The 27,604-nt window shown below is 30.3% G+C and overlaps 1 protein-coding gene and 1 pseudogene across 5 annotated transcripts in view; both read right to left on the reverse strand.

Annotated features, from left to right (window-relative positions):
* Positions 1-1,289: 1,289 nt before the first annotated feature.
* Positions 1,290-27,604, reverse strand: part of TBC1D32 (TBC1 domain family member 32) — a 166,590-nt gene continuing 140,275 nt past the window's right edge. For all 5 annotated transcript variants that reach the window (XM_015600132.2, XM_025042417.1, XM_006926130.3 and 2 more), the window contains 5 exons: positions 26,240-26,355; positions 25,294-25,448; positions 20,767-20,907; positions 12,214-12,402; positions 1,290-2,974 (listed from right to left, as the gene is read on the reverse strand). In XM_015600132.2, coding sequence (XP_015455618.1) covers positions 2,855-2,974; positions 12,214-12,402; positions 20,767-20,907; positions 25,294-25,448; positions 26,240-26,355 — 721 coding nt within the window. In that variant the 3' untranslated portion in view covers positions 1,290-2,854. The remainder of the gene's footprint in view (positions 2,975-12,213; positions 12,403-20,766; positions 20,908-25,293; positions 25,449-26,239; positions 26,356-27,604) is intronic.
* Positions 15,818-15,936, reverse strand: LOC112474373 (annotated as a pseudogene).

Genomic DNA, 27,604 nt, shown 5'->3' on the forward strand with positions numbered 1-27,604 from the left:
AAGAAGCTTCTACTTAATTTTGGGGAGATGACATTCCCAAAGAAAAGTGTTCACTAATAATACATCTGTTGAATAATGCTGGCATTAAATAACAATAAAAATTAAAAAAGCAATTCAAAATAGTAATTTCTTATATGTAAGACTATATTTATAGATATAGATATAGATGATACAGAGATATAGATATATAGTCAAAGGTGGTTAAGAAATCTCTTATAATTTGAGAGGAAGGGGAGAAGCCTTTGGATTAGAGTGATACAGTGAAGTTTATTGGTAAAGTTCCTATGCTAAACATGAAGTGGAGTAATATTACTTGAAAGTAGACTGGGATAACTAAAGATGTGTAACATAAAACTAAAAGCAACACTAACAAATAAAATACATCTAATTAACAAATGAAGGCCATAATATAGAATCGACTAAAATATATAATTAATTCAAATCAATTTGGGTAGATACCCAGTGAAATGTGTCTAGAAAAAAACAAACTTTGCTAACTCATCTCATGACCATTAAATCACAATTATATTTTCCTAGTCTTTTGATCCCATGCCTATGCAGTGATACTCCTAGAGAGAACAGTTTCAAAATCTTTCCTCTCAGCATCATTTAAACCTGCTCCAACCAAACTTTTGCCCTCATTACTCCACCCCAAACTGGTCTTATCAAGGTCACCATGCCCAGAGGTCAATTCTCACTTGTCATCTTTGTAACCATTTTCATAGTTTTAAAATTCACCTTCCTATGAATACTGTAGACTCTGAGTGGGGATGCTGTATTTTAATTATCTTATCTTGAATATTAAAAGTATTTCATTATATGTGTTACCGTCGAAACATGTTTGTTTATGAATGACCAAAGAAATCTCCTTAGTATCTTGGATTTGGAAGATCAAATTAGAGCATATCATAATTTAATAATCATAAATTTAGGTAGCATTCTGTTAGAAAGTTTATATGAATTTCTGAAACTTACTTTATCTTCACAGATTCTTTGGATGTCTATATATCATGAGGAAGCCTAACTAAAAAGACTAAATTTGACAATAGATATTGAGAGATTTATACATGCACACTTAAATTTTCCATCATTCTGTTTACATTGTATCATAAAATATAGTATATTATGAGTCCTGTAAAATGCACTAGGTTCCTTCACAAATTAGAAATAAATTTGTCCAAAGGATTTATACTTTAACTAATTAAAAACAAAACTGAGAGGCAAGACAGTGCTGTATTCATTTCTCTTACAAAGAGTATTCTTAAAATAAAAATAGGTGGCAAGAATAATTCACAAACTACCATATTTTACATTTTATTTCACCAAATAAATTGCTCATTGTTCATATCATTGATCATGTCACTGTTCATAAGATATTTTAAGATATTTATCAAATGAAAACAAAAGCCTTCTGGCTTCAGCTAAAGTCATTTTTCCAAAATGTAATTGCTATTATCTAGATCTTATTTCAGTTTCTAATCAAAATCACTAATGAATATTGTAAAATTAAGTTACAGTTTTTTCTCCATTTGTATTCCCGAATAATAAGAAATAAAGCTGCAATTTCTTAGGACCAATGACAATAACTCGGGAACAAAATGGGGGCAAATGAATCCATGAACATGTATTACAGGTTCTGCACAAGAGCTTTCAAAATTAAGTTTGAAAGTGGACTAAGCTTGGTGTTTTAAGACACCTAGGACTCACTTAACTCATATTAGCCAGAGGTAGAATAAGCAATATGTCAAATTAAGTTGCTCAATTTTCTTTTTACAACTTTTTCAGTGCCCTTTAGGAATACCATTACTGAAAAGCTATTGTTAGCATTTACAGCATAAAACCTGATTTTGGAAGGTTGATATTGCAAGAGCCTAAATATCACAAAATTGAGAACTGTATTGTACTAGTTGTTTCATCTTACTAAAAGGAAAAATGAGTTTGTGGATGAGCCATTTTTGGTTGAAAAGGGGAAAGCTTTAGAATGTTTTTAATGGTTGATTTAAAAACTTGCTAAAATTGATGACTAAAAAATAATTTTTTGTGTGTATTACTTTTCATATATTAAATGTGACAGTAATAAGAAAGCAGACCCTTGCATATTGTACTAATCTCATTGAAGCAGAGACTTCTATTTAAATAAAACATAGTGTTAGTCATTTAAAATAATTTAGAAATCTATTCTCCTTAATGTTTTCTAGTTGAGTACAAATCAAATCTATCACCAAGGAAAATGCATAACAAAAGAGTCAAATGCTTATCAGTATGAAATAACCAATCTATCTTTTAAATGAACCATGTAGAGACTACATTTCATGTGAAAAAATATAAATTGATATAAGTATCAAAGCAATTCCTAGAAAAACAATTATGTCTGAGGACAATAGTTTTCCTACAACTTGCCATGATAAATATCATTTGTTCCTCCACGTGGAAAATAAGCAGTTGTGGTTTTATTTTCTTTGTATGTGCTGACATAAAAAAGAAAACTGGCTTTTCCTTGTCTCTATAGTGCTGCTTCTTTCCAAACTCATTGGCAAAAAAATATTTTGCTCATTTGGTGAAGGAGGAGAGATATAGGTTGGAACTAGGTCTTAAACATAAAGAACCATAAGTAACCTAGATCGGATTCTAAAACCACCATATAAAACAACAAATTTGTAAAAATGAATTCATTTCATGTCAAAAATTGAGCTAGTACCTACTTAGAAATATTATTAAAAATCTCTCAGTATTGATTTACAATATGTGTATTCACAAAGCGTATGTTGTTATGGACACAGACAGAAAACAATCAAGTCCCACTGTTTCTTTTAAAAATAAATAAAACATAAAATTATCCAGTGCCTCTAATGATCTATGTGCTCTGCACTCTGATGTTCCGCATGTCTCTCATTAACACTGGTCGGTAGCTTTGTTCCAAAATTTCCATGTATTCAAAGTAATCACTCACTCGAAACCCATGTAGTGCTTCTTCCTGTCAAAAAATATAAAGGGAAGTTCATTCTCTTGGGTAAAGACACAAAATTCTAAATTAATAAAATTTAAATAGTTGGTGTATCATTTTTTCAGCTATGGATGGGGGTTTTATATTGCTACTAAATGTGTAATTTTTTTATTTAGTAGGCTATGTATGTATATGATAGCAAGAAAGCATGTCCCTATAAAACAAGTGTGTTTTCAAAACCCAAAATGTTTTACAGCTAACAAAAATTAAAACTCTTAGATAATGAAATCTCCCTAATATTTTAGATATAATAAAGTTTCAATTATAGAACGATTTTTCACATTTATAATTAGTAAGGATCCTAAAGCTTTTCTATCAAAGGATACTATAACTTTGCAGGAAAATGTGTTTATAGCAATTGTTCATAAAACTTTTAACAGCCTGCAATTCATAATGTGGGTACTATGCATGTCTATACTAATTTGGAATTTAATGATTAATGTTCCAAATGAGGCACTCAAAAATAAAAACAGTAGGAACATCCATTTACAATCTTAGCGACTTTTAGGGAATTTTATGACTATTCATCTTAGCATCTCCAAATACTAGCTATGTAGTACCTACCCTTCAAAGTAACCAAAAAAAAAAAAAAAATCTGCAGAAGATCATGCTTGACCCAATGTAACAAGTATTATGTTAGGAGTTTTGGGAGTTACAAAAATTTTTGGACAATTCATGCCTATCTGGAGATTACAGTTTAAAGGTAAGTTACTAATAAAAGAGCAATTCAAAAGAATATATTATATTAGAGATAATCATATACCATATATTATATTAGAGATAATCAGTTTATAGATGAAAAACATCGATGTAGAGTAACTAGGAAAACATCGCACGATTCTCAATAAGAATGTTTTTAAAGATGTCACTGGTTACTTATAAGTTACTAATAGTTTACAGCTTGCAAATAACTTAGGAGAAAGTTACACTTATTTTGCCATGTATCACCTAAAATCTGGGTAATTTGGGTGGAATGGTAGTTGAGACTTTTAAAAAAATTATTCCTGATCTACATGGTTGATATTATAGCTAAAGAAACAAAATGATGTTAAATTATATATATAACATTATTTCATTAAGGCTAGAGCTAATTCTACTCTTAATTTTAAAATAATTATGATGTGTCATCCATTGTTTCATTTCTTCATTCATTAACTAATTCATTCTTTTATTGTATGTAAGATTCTTGGTTATAAACATTAACGTCTGAAGTATATATATTGTGTCTCCGGTTTTAATATATAAGCAACTAAATCTTAGGGAAGATGATCATCTTATGAATAGTAGAAACACTGGGTCTTTGTAAATTTCTCTCCAGTCAAAAATGTTTCACTTTGTCCTTTCAGGTAAAAATAGAATTGACCATCTTGTTGTTCAAGAATTCATCTTAAACAATTACTTTTATAAAAGTCATGGAACTATTATAAATTTATCCATTCTCTTCATTCAAATAATGAGTGATTTGGAATCGATCACCTCTTCACTAAAACTATACCTAAGTCAGAGAGGAATTAATAGTAATGTATTATCCTAACCAGAGAATAAAAACTCAAGGCTGGAAAAATTGTTTTAGTACATATTCATGATTTTTAAAAGAATGTATATTGTTCATTAAGTGTGAATTACAATCAGAGATGACAGCATCTGAACAATAGCTCATTCTTTTCTGGGCAAAAATAAGCAAAATCTATTTCAACATTTTAATTATTGTTCCACTTTAATTTAAAAATAAAAACTACCTGTGGAGAGCCATAACATTTACTTGGTTTAAATGTATTTTTTCCTTATAATGCATTTTTTTAAATTATAGTTCTATTTTGGTCATAAGTTTTAAAATTTAAAAAAAAAAAAAAAAAAAAAACAACCCTGATAACTATACTGAAGAGACACCCATAAAACTGGCAAATGTTTTTAAGTCTTATAAGAGAAGAATTAAATAATCGCTTTAAAGGTAATGTTTTTTAAATGATATAGTTCATTATTTAAAATTTGCAGGAAATTTGTTTTGAATAAAATTTCAAAATCTCTGAATTCTACTTTCTGTCTTCAAAGTAGAATATTTTTTCATTTTATCTTAAATGTTCTCTACTGGCCTTTTAGTGAATAACTTTTCTTTGTAATTTTGACCATTTAGACTGCCAGCGTATCATTCAAGTTATTACAGATCATTTCCTAAGAAGACTGTTTTAATGTCATTTGTAGACCTAAGTATACTGGACTCTGTATAAAAGTATGAATTCTCTTATTCTTTAAATAGGCAGACGCATAATTATATGAGGTAACACTATTCTATTTTATATAGACAGTACACTATTTGTTCAAGAAAAGCTTACCTTTAATGGGTTACTACTTGAGTAGTTTATGTCTTGGTTAGGAAGTTCATTTTTATATCGCATTTTCTTTTTACTCCTAATGGCTTTCAACCAGTGTGCCTTCACTTCATTAATTCTGAGTTTCAAATGTTGAATCATCAAAAAGCATTAAAAATTATCATTCTAAAGTACAATGTTGCATGTACATTCAATATTATATGATAGGGTTATATACAGCTTCCTTCTCTTCTTGTATATAGAATGTAGTTTCAAATATGTATCCACTGGTTTTCTATTACTATTGAGAATATTTAATTAGAAGGTCCACTGAATTTAGGATCATATATGTTTTTAAAGGTATGTCTATTACTAGTCACTGAAAGACAATTTGACATACTAGAAGGAGCATAGGGTTTAGATTCGGACAAAAAAGAAGGGGGCGGGGTGGTGGTTTAAAGTCCCCTATGTTAGTTACCAGACCTCTGAATTGGGAAAGTTTACTGACTCTGTAAGCCTCAATTTTTCATGTGAAAAGTGTGGGCAGTAACAGCATAAGGTTGTGCTGTCTGAAGTCCTTATCATGGATTATAAAGCCTTATATGATCTGGCTCCTATCTCATCTCTTACCATTCTTACTCTCATACTTGTTCTGGCCACAATGGTCATCTAAAGGTTTTCTAAGAGGGCCAAGTTCATTCTTACCTCTCAGCTCATTCACTTGCCTTTCTTCCCATTTAGACTTTACCCAGAAGTCTTTCATTGCTTTTTCCTTTGCTTCATTCAGGTCTCTGCTGCCCCTCTCAGAGTAGGCTTTGCTGGACTCTAACTAAATAGCACTTCTGATTCACTCTCTGACTCTCATACCATGTTTGACATCTTTATAATAAGATCTATCAATACCTAATATTATATAATTATTCACAAATTATTTATCAGTAGACTGCAAGGTCGGTCCAGACAGAGATATAGTCTGTCTTGTGATAACAGTATCTGGGAAACAGTTGTTGCAAGATAGCTGAACAAGTCAATGAGAGAATGCATACCTGTAAATCCCTTTGCCCAGTGCCTCACATTCGATAAGCAGTGAAGATGCTACTAGCGGTCATAATAATAACATTTTTAATTAACTGATGGTCTCTGAAATGCTTGAGCTAGATTTTCTTGATCACACTGAAAATCTACAATATAAGTATGAATGAGCCCATCAAAGATTATTGACTCCAGTGTCTGCTCTTCAACCCCTTACCAAGGAATAATGGAGCAATTCATCTAAAATGTTAAGATATTTAGATATCACTGTCTTTCTTGCATCTTCTCAGGAATATCCCTGTTATGGAAAATGAGATCCATCTATACTTTCAAGCATTATTTTTATCAGTTAAATTTTTCTAAAATAATTTCCAGTAGATATGTTTTTAGAGATACCGAAAGCCCTATAAATTTGGAATTTGAAGTGAAACAAGGACTCTCAGGGTGGCAAAGATACAAAGCACAAAAAGATCAAGTGTGCTAACATGACATACCATGGTTTTATGGTTTTAAGATTTTAGGACCAAATTTAGGTATTTTTTGATATGCTCTTCTCTAAATATTTAATTATTAATGTATTTAAAAGGTAATTTTTAAAAAGATGTAATAGCTCTTTATAAAAGAAAGTATGAAGGAGAAAAGTAAGTTACTTTGAGTGAGTTAAATTGGAACAAAGAGTTGATTCTTATTAATAGTCACCAGAAAGCATATAAAAGTTTACCACAAAAGGTATAGAATTTATTATACACTGAAGTTACTTAATAAAGAATTTGCATTAATGTCAAATCTCACACAAGACGCACCAAATTATATGATGAGCAACATGAGAAGGGTTTTGTGAACACAACTCTATTCTTTACCCTTGCTAGATGTGAGCTTTTTTGTACGTGTCTGACTAATCATATGGAAAAGAACCTTCTTTCCTGGTCAAAAGGGTAGAAACACAAACAACCTGCAAGTAATGTTTCTTCTAGTATATTCTTCCTGAGGTGCTTGGTAAAATTAGAAATCCCTGGATATCATATCTCCAAACTGTTGAATCCCTGACGTTGGAATTCTGGATTTAATCTCCAAAGTTAACATTTTTACATATTCTAAAAGTTTCAAGCTACTTGAGAGTTATTACTGCAATTGGACAACTCAGGCCTTTCTCATGAAAATTCTGTTTTAAAAGATCTGAGGAAGAGTCTAGATTTATATAATTTTAATAATCACCCTAGTGATTCTTAGGATCAAGACAGTTTAAATTGAGTGTGTAGTTCTAGAGAGAATATGAGATTCTTAAAATATTTAGGAGAGAATATGTGGCTCTTAAAAAGATTTTAACTCAGCTGAGAAGCACATGGGCATATGTGATGACTAGAGAGGTGATTCAATCTTGGTTGGGTAAATGAAGGAATAGGTCTTGATCAGATAGGATATAAAAGAATTTTCTTGACATAGATCTGAAGGTTATATCAACATCAGGTATCACTATAATATGATATACTAAGACATCCTGGGGCTGGAGAAAAAAATGGGAACAAAAGTATAGAGTATAGCTGGACTCAGTGGAAAACCTGTTTCCTCTCCTATATCCTGTATACATCTTTTCTTAAATAACAAAAGAAAGATGGGAGAGAGATGGCACAGGAATGCAGAAACTCAAATGACTAAGTTTTTATTTAAGAACTTACAATGTACTAGATAATGTTCTCGAAGTATTTTACAGATATTATCTCATTTCATTCCTCTACAACCTTATGTGATAGATATTATTTCACACCCAATTATATGGATGAGGAAACTGAGGCGTAGAGAGTTTAAGCAACATCCTTAAGTTATACAGTTAGCGAGAGACAGCCAGAATTTTAATTTGGGTGAACTCAAGTGATATAAGAACAAGGCAGAAAACACCTGCAAACCACAGCTGACATAATACTAAAGATGTTTTATCTATTCCCACAGAGAGTGGATTATTTTCAATATTATGTTCACTTTTGTCTTTTAAAAGCTTAATATTCAATTGGTTTTTCTCAGTCTAATCTCTATTTCTTACCCTGTCAACATGTTCTGAATCAACAGACGGACACACACACACACACACACACACACACACACACACACACACACTCCTCTTGATAATACTCATTGGGCTGAAATTAAACAGATTTCTTCATAATTATAAATTGATTTTGCCATAATATGTAGGATTTAATTGAGATATTTAAGAAAATTTATTTGGATGATGTTTTTCTCTCTGGAAGTTTGGTCCCTCCAGATTTTCTGAACCATCACCTGTCACAGATAAAAATGTTCAGAACCCCATGTCTAAGGACTAAGCTTTTCAGCATACCTTCAGAAGTTGCCTTCTAGCTCAGTGCTAATCTATTAATCACCACAGTGGGGAAATGTACTTAGCTGCTTTATTATCCAACCCACATTTTTGTTGTGCCTGCAAGAATATTATAAAAAACTCAGCCAATATCTCACCAGTATCAACTTATTCCTATGACATTCATCTAATCTAATATTTAGTGGTTTAATAAAAAGGGGAAAAATAAACAAGTTTTTGTTTGTTTGTTTTATTTTTTAGTAAACCTGGGCTGCCTATTAGTGTTCACCATCTTCTGGTCTAAGAAATTCTAAATACTCATTTTAATGTATTGACCAATCATGAAGAACTGTTCAGTGGGCTATTACAAATGTAGGCAATGAGTCTAGACTTTTAATTATCTGCTTTAAAATTGTGAGGTGAAACCAAAATGAATACAACAGGGTTGATTTTTGTTATGCTTCTATCCTATCACTTTCTGTCAATACATGAAACTTAAACCAGGAAAAGAATTGCATATTTTCGATCTTCTGGAACCATCTCATTATCTGAAGTTTTTCAGGATAACCAATAATGGTGGAGGACATAATATGTTTGTGGTTTTTCAGTATTTTGGAAACTAATTCAATTCGGCCTGATTATTTGAACTTATTTATAATAGATGTTTATCTCCTTTTATATAATGAATTAATATCCTCCTTTAAAGAAGGTAGTTTTATTATAAAAGTATGATCCCATTTAAAAAAATAAAAAGTCCACATATATATAAATATATATAAGTAAAAGTCTCCTATTATACTTTATCTCCTTTCTTCTCAGAAACAATCATTACTAAATATACGGAGTCAGAGAATAACATATAATCTATATAAGAACATTATTATGGCTATGACTAATACATGAAGAATTGTTGATAAGTTTTTTTTCCTTGGTACGAGGCTGAGATTTTGCATGAAAAAGTACAAAACATAATTTCCAAGGTTTAATTCCTACAACTATAGTTGACTGAGAGATTTTTAGATCATGTATCTATTTCTGACTTAGGGGATCTTCTGAGGGAAGATAAAATTAACTTTATTAATCAAAATTTCATGATCAGTTAATATGTAAATAAGTGAAGAATGGTATATATATGTTTATATACAAGAAATTATATATAAAAATTATATATAACAGGACTTAATGGAGTAGTTAAAGGGGTATGTAAATGCATACTTAAACCATGCTAGCATTTATCTCAAGAAAAATAACTGTCCACCAAAAAGAGATCAGTGAACTTGATAACTTACTTGCTGCAAATAAAACAAAAAATGTAGTCACGGTATTAGAAGAGCATTTTTTCTAACCCCTCAGATGACTGCAATCAGCAGGAGTAAGAAATAAGGTTCATTCTAGGACAATTTAAAATTGTGAGGTGAAACCAAAATGAATACAACAGGGTTGATTTTTGTTATGCTTCTATCCTATCACTTTCTGTCAATACATGAAACTTAAACCAGGAAAAGAATTGCATATTTTCGATCTTCTGGAACCATCTCATTATCTTTGCCAGCATGTACTTAATCTGAATTTATACTAATTCAATTAAAATTTTAGTAATGAAAGTATAATTCAGTTAGTAAAGATAATGCTTTCCATCTCATTGAAAAATTCTTTAGTTTTAAATTGATAGCATTACGCCCAGAGCACAACACAGTTTGGGACACATTTAAAGAGGTCAATATTTGCAAACCTTTTTACAATCTTCCCTGTAGTAGTAAAGAAAGACATGAAACTGCAATAATCGCCACCATTAATCAGATTTAAAGATGATGAACTATAAAGACACCCTTCTGGTGGAAAGATTAGCGACAATCATTTGAAGAATTTAGTAATGTTTGTTATTCAATGTGAATAAAACTAATAAGTCCATTCATCTTTCCCTTTCTATTTATTTACAATCTTTGTTTAGTCTAAGTATATATTGAGCACCTACTATGTGCCAGGTACTGTTCCAGGCATTTAAAATACAGGGGAGAAGAGAGAGGTAGATGGAGAAAAAGGGGTCAAATATGCGGTGACAGAAAGAAATCTAACTATGGGCGGTGAACACACAAAGCGATATATATATGCATTAATATTGATTTGTACACCTGAAACTTACTGGATTTAATTAACCAATGTCACCATAATAAAATAAAAATGTTAGAAAAATAAAAATAAAATAAAATACATTAGTAAACTAGACAGACAAAATCAAAGTTCGTGTGTAATGGAACTTACACATTATACTGGAGAAGATTGACAAAAAATATACATATAAAATAATTTCAGCTAGTGACAAACACTATAAGAGAAACTAATGTAGGATAAGAAGTTAGAGAATTAAAGGTTAGGGGATACAAATAAAAGAATTTGGGAAAATTTCAGACTTGAAAATCCCTATAACTGACCACTGTAACTGAAGAAAATGTCACTTATAGAAGAGGAACCCACATTTTGTCCTCGACATAATTCCCAAATGCTTAACCATCCCTGTTCTCTGAATTACCTATTACAGATCATATTTTTCTTTTTCTGCCTATTTTCCTCTAACATGTACAACCATCGTTTGGTATACTTTTTCATTAAGAATTAGAGTTTCTACGAGCATAATTCTAATGATATATGTAGAAAGTTTGAGACCTTTTGAATTCAGTACTTATGAAATAAAAATGTTTGATAGTTTGGCAATCTGAAACAATCAATGATATTTATTTATAGAAAATCTTCAAATGGAAAACAGCTCAGACAAATATCTAATGCTAAGTAATCAAGACAAAATTAATGTACATAGAAATTAGTCATTGACCTAGAGAAAGACTAGCAAATGACAAATATTGGTTTTGGAGTATGCATGTAAAGGTGAACCTGTGGGATGGTGAGAAAAACAGGGAGAGGGAAATATACTTCAAATTCAAGGAAAGATTTTAACTTAAATAGAGTCGGATTTCTATCGAGAATTGTAGATAGGGATATAATTATGTACTGCATATTTTCTAAAGTCCAGAACTTCAAAAGTCACAATATTGTGAGAAAGTAAGCAGTTATTTTTTGTTTTAATATATTAGCCTCTATATGGTAGTGACTTTTTAAAAAGAGTATTATGATAGAATAGTCTTACAAGAAAACCTTTCATAAAAATAGAAGTTTAGAAAAGTATAGACTATGAAGGCATAAAAAATTATATTAAATGTTTTTAAAGTATCAAACCTCAGTAACTTGAACATTAATTGATCAAGTAAGATATAGAAATATAAAAAAATATGTATGTTGACACAGCATACTGGTTAAAAGCAAAGTTTTGGATTCACACAGCTTAACCTCACATCCCAGCTCCATCATTCTCTACCTATATAATTCTGGGAAATTAATTTGGTGCCTCAGTTTCCTTATCTCTAAAATGAGGATGATAATAGTACCTACCTCTCAAGGTTGTTTTAGGATTGGATGAGTGTCTAGAAAAGTATCTGACATGAAGTACCTCATCAAAGTTAGCTATTAACTCATAATAATTTTCCCCAAAAGACACTTACTTTTAAGAAAACCTGCAGATCTTGAGTCTGAGTGTGCTGAAGAATATCTTGCTGTAGATGTTTGAATATAGCTATACAGATATACACTTGATAATCAGCACCAAGGAAAACACAAGTAGCAATATAGTGGCAGATTTCTAGCCAATCTAAATAATTCCAAAAACACTGGGTTATCCATTGAAGGCAAATCTAGAAAAAAAGAAGTCAGTTCATTAAAAAGCTTATAAGACCATATTTGACTTTCAAAAAGCAATGACCAATAACTCACACTAAACCAATGAAGAACTTAACATTTAATCAAAATAGAAAGACATTCTGTGTATACAAGCCTAACAAAGATGCTTCACCTATTTACTTAAAACTTTCATGGTCTTGGAACTCAGGACTTGGGAGATAACATGGTGTTCACACTGCTCAAATACCAATTGCTAACTGACTTCTTTATTCATATTGTCCTCCTCTTACTCATAATACCAGTCTGCTCTCTACAAATAACAAATGCTAAGAGACTATTTTAATTCAGAGATGGGAGTTTTTTCTATTCTACCTATAATCACAGATGTATAATTATGCAGATGACAGATTGCTGAATGTTACATTAATGCAAATGGACTCTTGCTGAATCAGAAAACACTTTAATCCAAACAGAATTATATAACATAAAAACTGAGAGCTAATGTGGAGAAAAATTAAAAAATGAGACTTTAAAAAAATCATTTATCTTACTCTTTGAATTACGCCTGTTCAGATTATAAAAGTAATATACGCTCATTGTGGAAAAAAACAGAAAAGTTTTAAGAAAAAGACAATGATGACTCAGAAATTAACACTGTTAACATTTTGGTACATTAATGTTATGGGTGGAATTATGTATCCCCACAAAAAGTATGTCAAAGTCCTAACCCCCAGTACCTGTGAATGTGACATTTGAAAACAGGGTACTTACAGAAGTAATCAAGTTAAAATGAGGTCATTAGAGTGGGCTTTATTCCAATATGACTGGTATTCAAATAAAAAGGGGAAAATTGGACATAGAGACAGGCACACACAGAGGGAAGATGTAGAAAAGTCACAGAGGGAGAATGTCACACATGAAGACAGATGACTGATGCACTTGTAAGCCAAGAAAGACCTAGGGCTACTAGAAGTTAGAAAAGAAACATCAAACAGTTTTTTCCCTAGTATGTTCACAGGGAATATAGCCTTGTCAACACTTTGATTTCAGATATCTGGCCTCCAAAATTGTGAGATAATAAATTTCTGCTTTTTTAAAGCAGCCCAATTCATAATGCTTTGATACTGCAGTCTTAGGACACTAAGACAATTACTTTCTAGTATTTTAATTTTCATTATGATTAACAATTTACCACTGAAGATTTCCTTTATTGATCCTCTCTTCCATAATTTTATGTTTTAGGGAGGTGGGGAGGAGGAAATAAGAACAGGTATGGCAGTTTATCTCAATTTGTCTTAAATATAAAAGATACAGAAAAACAAATTTTTCTTTTTTTGCTCTATCATTATGTCCTTTTAAAAATATATTCTTAAATAAAATTTCTAAAATTTGTTCTTATATCCCTGATTCAATTTTTTGGGGTGCTGATTCCACTTTTAACCACCTTTAACATGGTATATTAGTTTACTGGCTGACAGTAAACTAATGGTTTACATGGTTTATTAGTTTATATAAAGCACTAAAGAATAGGTGACAAACAACAGAAATTTATCTTCTCAGAATTATGGAGAAGTCCATATTCAAGGTGTTGGCAAGATTGGTTTATAGTGAGACTTTTCCTTGGCTTGTAGATGGCAGCCTTCTCTCATATTTTCACATAGTCTACCCTCTGTACATGTCTGTGTCCAAATTTCCTATTCTTATAAGGACATCAATCATACTGGATTAAGGCATACCCTAATAACCTCATTTTAACTTAATTACCACTTTTAAAGATCCTATCTCTAAATAATCACCTGCTGAGGTATTAGGGATTAGAAGTATAACATATGATTTTTGGGAGGATAAAAATTCAGCCCATTCCAGATGTTATTATTGAATTTTTGTTTTACATATTTATTACTTATGTAAACAATTAATTTTTAATTTTAGCCATATGGATAGATCTTTTCATCTTATCTTCTGGTCATATTTCCTATTTTGTTATTGATAATGCCAACTACATAAGACCAAATATTTTCTTTTGTTTTTTACTGTATTCTTTTCTCAAGTATAAGATTTGTCTTTACAAATATGTTACCTTCTGTACATTGTCTATTTATCTTCCATTAAATAGAGATAATACCTGTCTTTTCTACATATGGTAAATTTTGGGGAGGAAAATGAGAAATAACTAAAAACACTTTAAAAATATATAAAGTGCTATATATGTTATTCTGTAACAAAGGTACAGATATTTATCATTCATTTAACACATATTTAACAAGTACCTAATATACAACGAGATTGTAATTTTTAAGTGAACAGAATACATTTAGTCCCTGCTCTCACGAACTTTAAATTTGAAAAAGGTAGACATACACTTTTTAAAAATATGACCCTCTTCACTTGGAAGAAATTATTCTACTATTGTTATTCTATGGGCAAGATACTTTAGAATTGTTAAATTATAATAGAATTTTATAAAACTATTCCCCTGGAAAAGTGCTGAACTATGAGTCACAGATTTTAATCCTTGAGTAAATAATTTCTCTAACTTTATAAAAATGCAATGGTCTACAAATAGGCTGATAGTCTGGGGTTCCAACAGGACAAAGAAAGTAGTACGTGTCTAAATAAGCTTTGATAAACTTTTTCATTAACATTTTTATTGTGTAATTTGTCATATATACAACAAATTATGTCATACTGAGAGAGAGAGAGATAAGACAGACAGACAGAGACAGAGAGAGAAAATATCACATGAACCAGATCTATCATAACTTCAAAATTTTGATTGGTGGATATGTCTCAAGTCCATTTGCCTCCCCCCTCCTTAAGATTTTTAAGATAAAATACATAAGATGCTATAAATTATATCAGTGTTTATTATAAAATACATTTAAAATCTCAGTTACCGACAGCATCAACATAACTTTTCAACTTTTCATTACACTTATCAGACAAGAAAAAAAAATAATCTCAAAACGGTAATACGAACACTACCACAAGCAATATTACTTAAAACACACTATTTTTGCCATTCTCTTTGTCTTTAGATGACGTATCACTTGGTATGTACAGTTAAATTACAGTGTTTTAAAGTACTTCTCATGAGGTTATAACATGAAGTGGGTACAAGCTAATTTGATTCAGTTTGACTTTATATTCTTAGGGACAAAATGTATTTAGTTGGTTACTTATATGTATTTATATTATTATATAAAATATTGAAATGATTCCAAAGTAAAAATACAAAGCAAGGTATATTCCCTGGTTCCTCAGCTCATTTGTTCTCTATCCCTAAAAGCAATCATTTAAAAAAATATGGTACATTTTTTTTTTTAATTTTTAAAAATATTTTTTTAATTTTTAGGTGAGGCAACCTTGGTTGACCTCACAGATTACAAGGACCTTGTTAGCTTACAATCGCTTATTTTTTATTTTTTACACCTACAATATCTGGTCTTCCTAGATGGTCTCCCATCTAAGTACTAACCAGGCCCAACCCTGCTTAGCTTCCAAGATCATACAGGATTGGCCTTGTTCAGGGTGACATGGCCGTAGACTCTTTTATGTTTTTAATATAAGCACTTTTGTACTCATATTTGTATCCCCATCCTTTCTTAAACACTTTTTTTCTCCATCGTTTTATCACTTAACAAAAATATCCTGTATATCATACCACAGCAATATACAGAGATATTTCTAATTCTTTTTACAACTTCATAGTACTACAATATGGACAAACCATAATTTATTTACCTAAAACCCTATTCACAGACATCTGCATTGTTTCTAGTCTTTTAATACTATAAACAGTGTTGTAAGAACATATTTGTGTGTATGTATTTTCAAAATTTTGTCAGTGTATCTTGGTATAGATTTCTATAAATGGCATTGCTGAGTTAATGGGTAAATACACATGTGATTTTATTAGAAATTGCCAAATTCTCTTATAAGTTTCAAAAAAAAAAGTACTATATTTTAAAAACCAAGCAGTCAAGTCCTTATATTTATTGAAAAAATATTAAGTTTATGAAATGGTTTACAAAGTGAAATGAGCTAATTGTATTTGTTTTTATAGTAAAAACAACTATAGTAAAACAAAATCCAATGTTCCTTAGACATAATTACACTTTAAAACATTAAAATGGTTTTTTAGGTTAATAAGGAAGAAAAATCACTTGCACCAAATGTACCAAGCCTTCCTGGGAAATTTTGCTCTTCAACCATACTTAAGCTTATGCCAAAGGACATTAAGATGCAACATTGAGATAAATATAATTATTTTATCTGAGGTAAATTATTCTCACTTGTACACAGATTTAAAAAAAAAAATCAATCTTCAAAGAATTCCTTAAGAATTAAGTAAAAAAAGAAAAAAGTTTAGTTAGACCAATTACTTATGGATACTTGATAAGCCAAAGTAGGTATGATCCAAATGATCAAGTTTTATGATTCAAAAACACTATCTTTAACATTTATACTGGCCTTATTTTATTTGTTCTCAGCATAAAAAGATATTAGTAATGTAAGAAAGAAAATTTCAAAATGAAAAGATGTGGTTTTAAGCAAAGTCTTTGCTATTGGGATGACCTAAGTAAGTCAATTCACTTAACCGATACTGAATTTATCCGTCTGTTACATAAAGTTAAAATTTTAAATGAAATAAGGTCTAGAAACACACTTCTCATAGCACACAGGCTGTTATAAATAAAAGATAATATTTTTATTGCACTTCTGGGCAAGAAAATGTGTCACTCACTCAAAGGACCTGAAGATAAGTCAGGCACACATACCTTTAAGAAACTTCAACTAATAAGAGAGAGTTAAAGGATACAAAAAACTATTCCACAAAACAAGATACGCATTTCTTCTAGAAAAGAAGCATAGAAGCAGTATTCAAATTCAAAGCAATGCAGAATCATGTACTTGTAGGTGATCTAAAAAGTTTCTATTTGGACAGACATTCAAGGATAAGTACCTGACAAGTAAAGATGGGGCACAAGGAGGGAGAAGGCATCATTTCAAGTAGCAACTTGGGACATACACATCTATAAATATGACTCTGAATAAGGGGCAGTCCCAGTCTTTATATTCCATTTTGCATTTGTATAATTTTACGTTTTCAAAAAGAATTGTTGCAAAATATGAAATGACAAAATATTCTATAATTCTGCTTTCAAGGTAGTGGTAGTGTTGGCGACCAGCAAAAAAAGAAAAATGAGGGTTTTCTAAAGTATATTTTGAGGATTATCCATGTTAGCCCATTTGCTGACAAAAGTATATTATAATAATCAATGATATGTAGTATGCTGTCCTCAAGGAATTACAAGAGATAAATCATTAAAGATTCATGGTACTTCTTAAGCCAGGAAAGTTAATAAAATACAATAAGGAAAGTTTTTTTTTTTTCTTTTAAACAAAGGTAAAACTGGTCAAAAAGTTAATTAGAATATGTGATTTTTGTTCATTTAAAAAGAAGAAAATATATTTGAATTTCTATTTCCTTTCCAACCTCAGTTACTCTTCAAAGAAACTCTAATCAATAAATATATATATATATATATATATTTCTAACTACATTTAATCTTTTTATTCTAGTTGAATTTATTACTTTTACTCTAGAGAGCTATGTATTTTATTTAGCAGCCTATCCACAAATCCTTCATTAATCACCAGTACCAATCCCTTAGTGTCTATAAATTAACAGCTTCTTGTTAGGTTAAAATGAATAAGCTTTGAAATACAAAATTTGTATACAAATAATTACTTAACCACATATACCCATTTAGTTACTTAATATTAGTTTTCATATTTTATAATTAGCAGTAAAATGCAAAATAATAACAAAGCAATGATATATACTCAAAACAAAATGATTAGCTCACAAAGGGAGCCATTAAAAAGGCTTTTATACATTACATAATTTAAGAAACATAATAACATTACTGCTCGGAAATAATATAGTGGTTTTTATTAGGCAAATCTGCTTGCTACATGTAAGCAGTTTCAAATGGATAAAGATATATCAAATTGGATAAAGAGATGACAAAATGTTAGATAGCAAATTGATACAGTGGGGCCTGAGGTACTGTAGGTTTTACCAGTCTTTGGTAGTTCATTTGTAAATTAAAGGATATATGTTAAGAACTAGCAAATGATTGGAGGTATTAGACAATATATATTGTATTAATCAAGATTAGATGGGCAAAAAAGAACTCTCAGGAACCTATTGATCCCTGGCTTGAATATTTAGAAGAATTGAAAGAATGGACCGTTGAGTTTATAGTAAATATTTAAGTAATTACTTTCAACCAAAATTAAACATATTGCAAATCTAAATTCCCAGAAGTGTTTTAAGTACATAGTAAGAGTTAGAATTGGCTGGGGAAGAGTGTTCCTTTCTACTACATGCAATTCTTTGCTATATTTAGACTTATTAACTACAGGAAATGTAAAACTCAACAAGTGGAGTAACTTGATGCAAGTAAATGCAGTAAATGACATAAGGGCTCTTCAAAATAAGTACAAAAGCATATGTCATAATGTTAAAAACTATGTCTGATTAAGAGGGAAAGTGTTCCAGTAAGACGAATCCATGGGAATGAGGGAATGAGTTCACTATTAAGAAATCTATTAATATGTCATATAAACAAGTCAAATAAGTTCTAAGATCAAGATAGTCTTAACCATACAGGGACTTGACAAAATTCAAAATTTTCACTTGATTAAAAGGAAATAAAATTCAATACTTTACATAGAATAGAAAGATTCTTCCATAGCATGACATGGAATAACTGTCTCCAATGAATAGTTACTACTTAATGGTGAAATCTGAATGATTTCCAAATAATTAAGGTCTAAAACAAGTAAGTCATTATTATTTAGAATTATTCTGGAAAAAAATATATAATTTAGTGAAAAACTGAAGCAGAAAAGAAGTACATTAGCAAGTTGGAAGAAAAAAATTAATACAAATCTAGAAAAAAATGTATGACCTTATGAATATAAAAAATGACTGACTTCACTAATTAATAATCAAAGAGAAAAATTAAAAGAGAGCTCTCAAGCTACACTAATTAGAAATATCTGTAATGAGAAATGCACTACATATATATGAAAAAAAACTACTACAACTTTCGTAAAATATAATACAAAGAAAATAAGTGAAAAAATTTATTGTTCCTAGGAAGGTTGAGTGAACTGTGCAAAATTACTTTAAAGTATACATAAATAGAAATAGCTAACTTAACTTTTTTAGGGAGAGTTAGGAAATAAATGGTAGGCTTACTCTTATCCAATATTAAGACATCATATAAAGTTACAATACAGCAGCAAATAATACAATTTTAAATAAAATTACAAAAGTAAATAATAGTCCATTATGATAGTAAATAAGTAAAATATGTAACTCAGGAATTGATTTGAGTAGTGGGGGTTGCATTTAAAGAATATGTACATATTAATAAGAAGCACACTGAGACAGGTGAGCAATTAATAAAATTCAACTAGTTAAAATTATGGAATGCTAATCAACCTCACTAATGGTAAAAAAACAAAACAAAACAAAACACAAAATTTGAAAATGAGAAAGAATTTTCACTTATTAATTTAGTGATTAGTTTTGAAGTAGCCAAATATCCAGTTCTGAAGAATAGATACTTCATTTATGTTAGAAGAGTAAAATCAAAGTGATTTCACAATATGCAACAAGAGTATTAAAAGTATTCAAATCTTTTGATTAACTATTTCTAATTTCTGGGACTAAGACTTAAAGATTTAATTCTAAAAGCAGAAAAAAGTTTAAGCTCTAAAATATTTATTTTAGCCCAATTATACATCATGAGAAAACAATCCACACTTCTACTAACGAAGGACTGGCTATGCACAGGAAGGAGACATCTGCGGCCATTGCATGTGACCACATGCACAGTGCTAGGTCCTAGGAAAATCATTAAGCCTTCCCAGATCCCAACAGCAGAAACAGAATGCTACACTTTCCTTTTAGATAAGACATAGTATTTCACATACCAGATACTCAGTGTGGATAAGAATTCTTGCTCTCAATTACTTAATCCTTAAATTAGCCTATGAAGTAGATATTATTGCCACTAAAAAGCCTACATGTCAAGATTTTCAGAATGTCTATGTCTTTGAATAGCTGAACTTGAACTCAAATTCTATGATTGCCAAAGATCTACTATAAAGTAAACCTCTATATTATAATATACCTAAAGAGAAAAGGTCAGTTTAGGGATCTAAACACAAAGGTACAAATAGTTATGAAAATGATTTTATTTAAATGTATTTCCTATATATTTGATGAGAATGTAGTATTCTTTAAGGAGACTGAGATCTGGAAGTTTAAGAAATGCTACTCTGTAATGGATTACCTGTGACGGTGCAAAACCAGACATGTGGAAAGCTGAAAACACAAGTGGCACCTCTGCCTTCAGTAGCATTTCAATATAGTGAGTGCTGCAAAAATATATTGGATGGATGCCAGATTCTATAGTGTCGATAGGTAGGTACCTCTGCATAAAAGAAAGAAATTGAGAATTAGTAAATATGCAGCTAATTTAAAATACTCTGAATATATGTATAATAGTGGTACAAGAATTGTATATATATATGCAGTATCAATGTTGTATCAAAAATGACACATTTAGAGTGGTCTGCTAAGAAATGGTGGCAATAGATTAATTAATTAACAAGTCATTATTATGTAATAGACTCTTGAATATAAGGCAAGAGTTCTACTCTTATAGCTTATACTCTGCTGTAAGAAATTATGCCATATTTTGGTAACCAATACAAATTCCTACCACCAAGAAAATATGCTAATGATTGCTCTTAGTAACCACAGTAAATTCAGTTATAATAAAGTTTTATTAATTGGTCTATTAAGTCCCATTTCATGACCCTAATTCATAGTAAATGGTATTCATAAAGCTAGATCGATGACAGATCTGAGCCACATGAATAAAACAGAGCCTTCTAAATCATCAATTTATAAATTATGTTTGTTATACTTTGTGTTTTGATGCATTTTGCTTAGTCGCAACTGTCTAAAATAATGGTAACTCTTAAAAAAGATAACTTAATAAAGATAACTCTTAATAAAGATAACTCCAAATAAAATCCAGAATATTGGATTTAGCAGAACACAGGTAGAATAAGAGCATTTGCTATGTTACCTATACAACATATCAACTAATATATAAACTATGCTAAAATTGTGAAAAAAATCATCAGTAAAAACTTTTGGCTTGGGATATACTAGAAAGTGGCATAATATGAAACAAAGACTTCATAAAATAATGAACCCTCAGAATATTTTACTTCGATGATTAAAAATAAAAGCTATGTGCTTTAAAAAAAATGAAATGTAGTAAGCAGTTTTTTAGTTTTTCCTACTTTTTTAGGTAACTCTGATGAGTCATTTTATTCCTGACACTAAGAAAAATATAGTTCTATGTGGCTATAGAGATTAAACAGGAAGAGCCAATTAGAAAGACAATGCTCCAAACCAATCCGAACTGATCCAACCAGTCCCTTCCAGTCCAGTCCTACACTCTAGGGATCTGTGGGCTGAGGACGGGGCATCTTGAGCACTACAGTGAACCTGTGCCCTGTGCGGCATGTGCATCATGCAATAGGTGAACAAAAAACGTTGAAGACCTTCTTTTTAATTTGGTTCTGTAATTCTATAAAACATAAATCTTTTTCCTCTCAGGAAAAAAAAAATGAGAAAATGGCATGTTCAAATATAAATATTTAAAGCTACATATAAGAAAGGGTAGAGATTTTGACACTGCTTTTTCCTACAAGTGACTGGTCACGTGAGTTAGTACTGGTAATGCCCTGTGAGTAGGTTACAAGTGTGCCATGACATGCTGATGGTTGTAAAATTTAAATCTAACTGTACAGGTGACAAAAGCAATGCAACTTTGGAAACTGGAAAGCAGATGGATGACTCTGCAGGCCCCAAAAAGGTGAATCCGAAGCTAATAGTAGAGAAAACTAAAAACCAATCAAATTTACCCTGAAGAATACTCAAAAGCTTCAGGAATTGATGGCCAGAAATCTTTAGAAGTGGGAATAAAGAGAAAAGGGATAAAATAAGAAGGACTGGATGAACCTTTGGGCATCTGACCTCCCCTGGCACCTGGGCAAAAGTCTAAAATTTTATTTTCTGGAGAGGATGAAACAGGGCCCCTGGCTGTCTGGATGGAGGGGCACAAAAACATTGTTAAGGACAGTGCTACCATGTGGTACCAGACCAAAAGCGAGGATATTATACAAAAAAAAAAAGTTTTAAAAAAATCTAAATGTGTTATTTAAATTCTATTAGAATTTTTAACACTAACCTTTCTTTGTTGGGTAATTATTATTTTATGAGGAGTAAGAGAAAACTGTGTGCATGTGTATATATGTAAATATAAAAGAGATAAAATCATCCCATGACCTTCATGTTGAACTATACTAGTTAATTTAGCCTGATTTATCAATAGTTCTGTGTGTATATGAATAATTTTTTTCCTGATGACCAGAATTCAAACAATTCTTTAAATTACACATAATTAAAAAAAAAAAATCTTACAGATTTTTCTACTCTTCCATTTACAAATGTAATGTTTAAAATTCTTTTCATAGTGAGTATGGATTTTGAGTCTATTCATACATTTACATATCAAGTATTCTTAAATGAAAAAATAACTGAAATTCTTGTTTTCATTTCAATTTAATTTGTTCTCCTTTTTCATGTTTTTACTAACAGAGTAGGCATATATGATTGTTACATTATAATTGTTATTTGGGATTAGGTATTCCCACATAGAAATATATGATTTCTTGATGTATCTTTATTTTATGAATAGCTTTGATATTAACAATTAGCCAAACTCTGCTTATGATGAAATTCCATATAAGCTGATTTTTTTTTTTATCATTTAAAAAGTTTTTTTTTCTTAAAAACAAATAATGGAAAATAATTTAATTAAATCAGTACATTAAAAGGCTCTTCTGGTCTAAGTGGCTTCAAAGGATATATTTTTCAAATTATTTTTATCTCACATCAGTAGATAGTCATAGTTTATAAAATTTTGAGAACTTCAAATTAATATTTCATTATTTCCTATGCCAAGTTTTGTTGCAATTTGTTTACAACATTATTAAGAATGCAGAGGATCTAATATCTTTAAAATACATTTTCTAAAGTAACATAAGCCTAATAATATCCCTTACATATTTCTATTTAAACATTAATTCATACATTAAACACATATTAATTATTATAAGTCATAGTTTGAGACACATTAGTGAACAAACAGAAAATGCTGCCTTCATAGAGCTTACACTTAAATGCATTAATAACTAATACATAAATTAAGCAACATATTAGGAATTGATGTAGGTTATGGAACAAAAAGAAAAAAAAACAAGATAATGAGGTTGGGGAATATGGGATTGCAAGAATAGGTTGAAGCTTTTTTGAGATTGATTACAATAATGTGAGATGGAGCTACAGAAGGTGGACAAGTTTGTGCTATTAATAGCTAATATGTCTCACCACACTGCAGATATACTTTTTTTATCAACCTGCATAAAAACTGTCAATGCAATGTTTGAAATCAATGGATTGAACAAAATAGCAAATAGTCCAGCCACTTTTTAAAAGTATATTTAAAATTAAATGCACTAACAAGTCAAGTGGCATAGAAAAAAATAGCAATCCAAAAGATTATTAAATAAAAAAATTTATACTGTAGAGTGGTGACTATTACAGACATTACTAACTTCACTTGGCTAACAGTTCTAGATAGAATCCCTAAAGAGAAATCTTATTAGAATGTTACTTGTTTTATAAAGAAGCACCAAAACAAACTACAGGTAATAGAATATTCAACTTGGTATATGTGTACTTGAAAAGAAAAAAATGGTACTACAGAAGGCACTGCATTAGTCTTCACTGATGTTATAGCTGAACCAAGTGAAAAGTCTCAAGGCTTTATAACAAGAGTTCATTCTAAAATCCTAAGTTACGTGTTACTCCATTACATTTACAGATCTATATTCCATTTGAAATGATGCCAAAATGATGCCAAGTATAAAATTATGAAATTTCAATATTTAGTATATTCCTTGATGCTGTGCTTTTATTTTCCTTATTGCTAATATATACTGTAAAAACATATATTAAATGTCTTTGTTTGCTTTCATATAGATACTCTCCAGCTCCCTTAACTTATCCTTAGGTGCCATGTGATTGCATTGTCCATGTGTAACATGCCATGGAAAAGGTCTGGGAAGCATTAACTTAGCTTATATAGTAGACAATTACCCCAAATTGGAGATCTTAAATGGCAGTAGGTAGATAAGTAAAACAAAATACAGAAACGTTACTTGAGGGATGCATTTAGCTCTAAACCAAATTCTAAGACTTCATGGGACTAGTAAAATCTTCAAAAGTACACTATAATACTTTGATCAAAACTCATTTGGTTTCCAAAATATGTATAAAATATGTGGTTTTTTCTCTATAGGATATGGTTACAATTTTGACTTAATATTTTCTTATACTATAATTTAACCAAGAAATTCTTTCTAACAAAGCAAAAAAATATATTCATTCAAGTTCTTTTTACATATAGAATTTTATAATTTACTAAATGTCAAGTTTAAAATTTAATAATGTATCTATTGCCATTAATCTTTCATTCAGTTACCATTAGGTAAGACACCAAGTATTTGAGAAAATGTCAAATCTGTATCTTCAAAGAGAATCAGTCAAAAGCATCCAGGTAGAAAATGAATATAAATTAATACAGAGTCCTCTACGAATAAGATCCCAATGAATTTAAATAGAATTTGCTTTAAAATTTAAAACACTCTTTTAAAAACAGACTAAAGAGTCTTACAGAAATATGTAGTCTTGGCAACCAAAGGAAAGCAGAGGTCAGAAGCCTGGAGAACTGCTGAAGAAATCGAAATGTTTTCTCTTTGTTCCCCAACATTATCAAGAACAAAGAAGATACAAACCAGTCATGACCAGGATAATTCCCCTGCAGGCAGACTGAAAAGCACAGTTAAGGAACTTTTATAATATTTTATTTTATAAAATGAAATATAACAACTCCATAAATATTCATTTCCAAGATATCTGTGAGGAAAGATATATTAATGGTACTTAGTTCTCCTTTTGTTTATAACTGATTTATAAGCTATTGATGTATTTATTAATAACAAATTACCTGCATAGTAATTACTACTATGTACTGTGTGCTTAAATGTCTAGTGGAGGCCAATGGCACTAGCAAATGAGAAAAAAATTATCTGCTTTGTAGAAACACACTTGTTCAAGTCATTAACACAATAGTATCATCCTTGCTCTAGTTCAGGTTATCTGCTAAATTACTAGTATAATCAAGTATAAAAAAATGCATACATTTTTAGACTCAGAAATACAAATAGTCTGTGGAAATTTTTTCTTCGAGTCAAATCCTATTTCTAAAATATAACCAAATAAAATAACAAATATGGCTTTTTCTTATTCTAGATTTACTAAATCTAGAATATTCTTTTTCTAGGTTAACCAAACCTATTTTTAAAACTTTCTTATATATGTGTAAAAATATATTCTAATAACTTTAATTATTCAGTTTAAGATTCAAAGACTAAGACTGAATTTAATAATCACTTCTCAATTTAATAAAATGCATATAAACTACTTTAGACATATCATAACAAATAAATCATTAATATAGGTTAAACTATTATTTTATTATAAAAGTGTTAAGATATCTCCAAAGAATTATGAAAAAAATATAAAAAAAATTGAACTGCAAATCCATTTGAAAAGGATATGAAGAGAAGATTTTATAGGAGCTTGCTGCTGTTTCAGGAATCTCTCACAGTGCTTTAAAATCCAGGTAAGATCATTTTCTGCATCATCTTTTAACAGGTTGAGGAACTTGCCATATCTACATTAAAAACCCACAAAACATATAAAATAGAAAACATCAGGCCATGTATTACAAATTCATTTTTTTGAAATCCATCGAAGTGTAGTTCTTTTGAAATCCCAAGATTTTAAGTTTTTGAATTTCTACTTTTGGCATAACTATGCTATACAAAGCACTTAGGAAAGATTAACACTCAATATATATTCCTGATAATTACAATATATTTGGATTAGCAGTATTTATCTGGTAAATATTGGTAACTTTAAAGGAAAATAAATCAGTAATGAGAGAACAAAATGTAGATACCGTATATCTACGAGTAGAATATGAGCATTTTTTTTCCTGAACTTATTCTAAAACACAGAATATTGACAGGTTACACTGACAGAATCTAAAAGCAATTTTAGAGTTCAACTAGTCCCATGATTCTAAATGGGTTGGCACTTCCCCAGGTGCCACTTTGGAAATTTAAGGGGCTTTTTTTTTTTATTGTCACAGTGACTGGAGCACTACTGGTACTCAGTGCTTGAGGCCCAGCCGGTGAGACATGGGAAAGTCCTGCAAGATAACAACTTGCAAATGTCCCATCTGGTATATGTACGCATAGATGAAAAAGCAATTTATAATGACCTGAAACTAATTCTGTTTTATATAAAATCTTAAAATGTTTTTCCTATATTTTTTCATACATACTAAATGCAACTATGTGTAAATCAGAGAAAGATAGTACTTTGTTTGAAGCTTTACTAAAACTTGTTTATCATTTTGGAAAGTTACTTTGCCAGTGGCAACTCTCTTACAGTATTTGAAGCACCAAAATAAAATCAGTCTCTATTTGTAGCTGCCATAGTCACAATGTTTCTATATGAGTGCCAGCTATGTCTTACATTGTAGTTGCAGAAAAGCATTTCATTATAAATCACTTCCCATTTATTTCTTACCAATAAGACATTATATTGAATTAAAAAATATGTGACTAGCCCGTTTATATTATCTATGGATTCCACGCCAGAATAGAAATAGGGCATTTAAATAAAAAGCAGGTATAGGGTCACAAGACATAATCAGTGCATTATATTCCTATGAGATGAAGGTGAGCGAGCTAAAATTAGTACCAGTTTTCATTACAATGCTATGGATTTATTAAAACACTCAGTCTTTTTAACATATTTCACATGTATCTTTTTAAAACTAGATTTGATTCTGATCCTTCAGAATAGGACTATCAAGGTCTTTATTTAATAAGCAAGAATGCGGGGGGCGGGTG

Source organism: Pteropus alecto, unplaced genomic scaffold, assembly GCF_000325575.1.
Source record: "Pteropus alecto unplaced genomic scaffold, ASM32557v1 scaffold79, whole genome shotgun sequence".
In the NCBI taxonomy this organism is placed as follows: domain Eukaryota; kingdom Metazoa; phylum Chordata; class Mammalia; order Chiroptera; family Pteropodidae; genus Pteropus; species Pteropus alecto.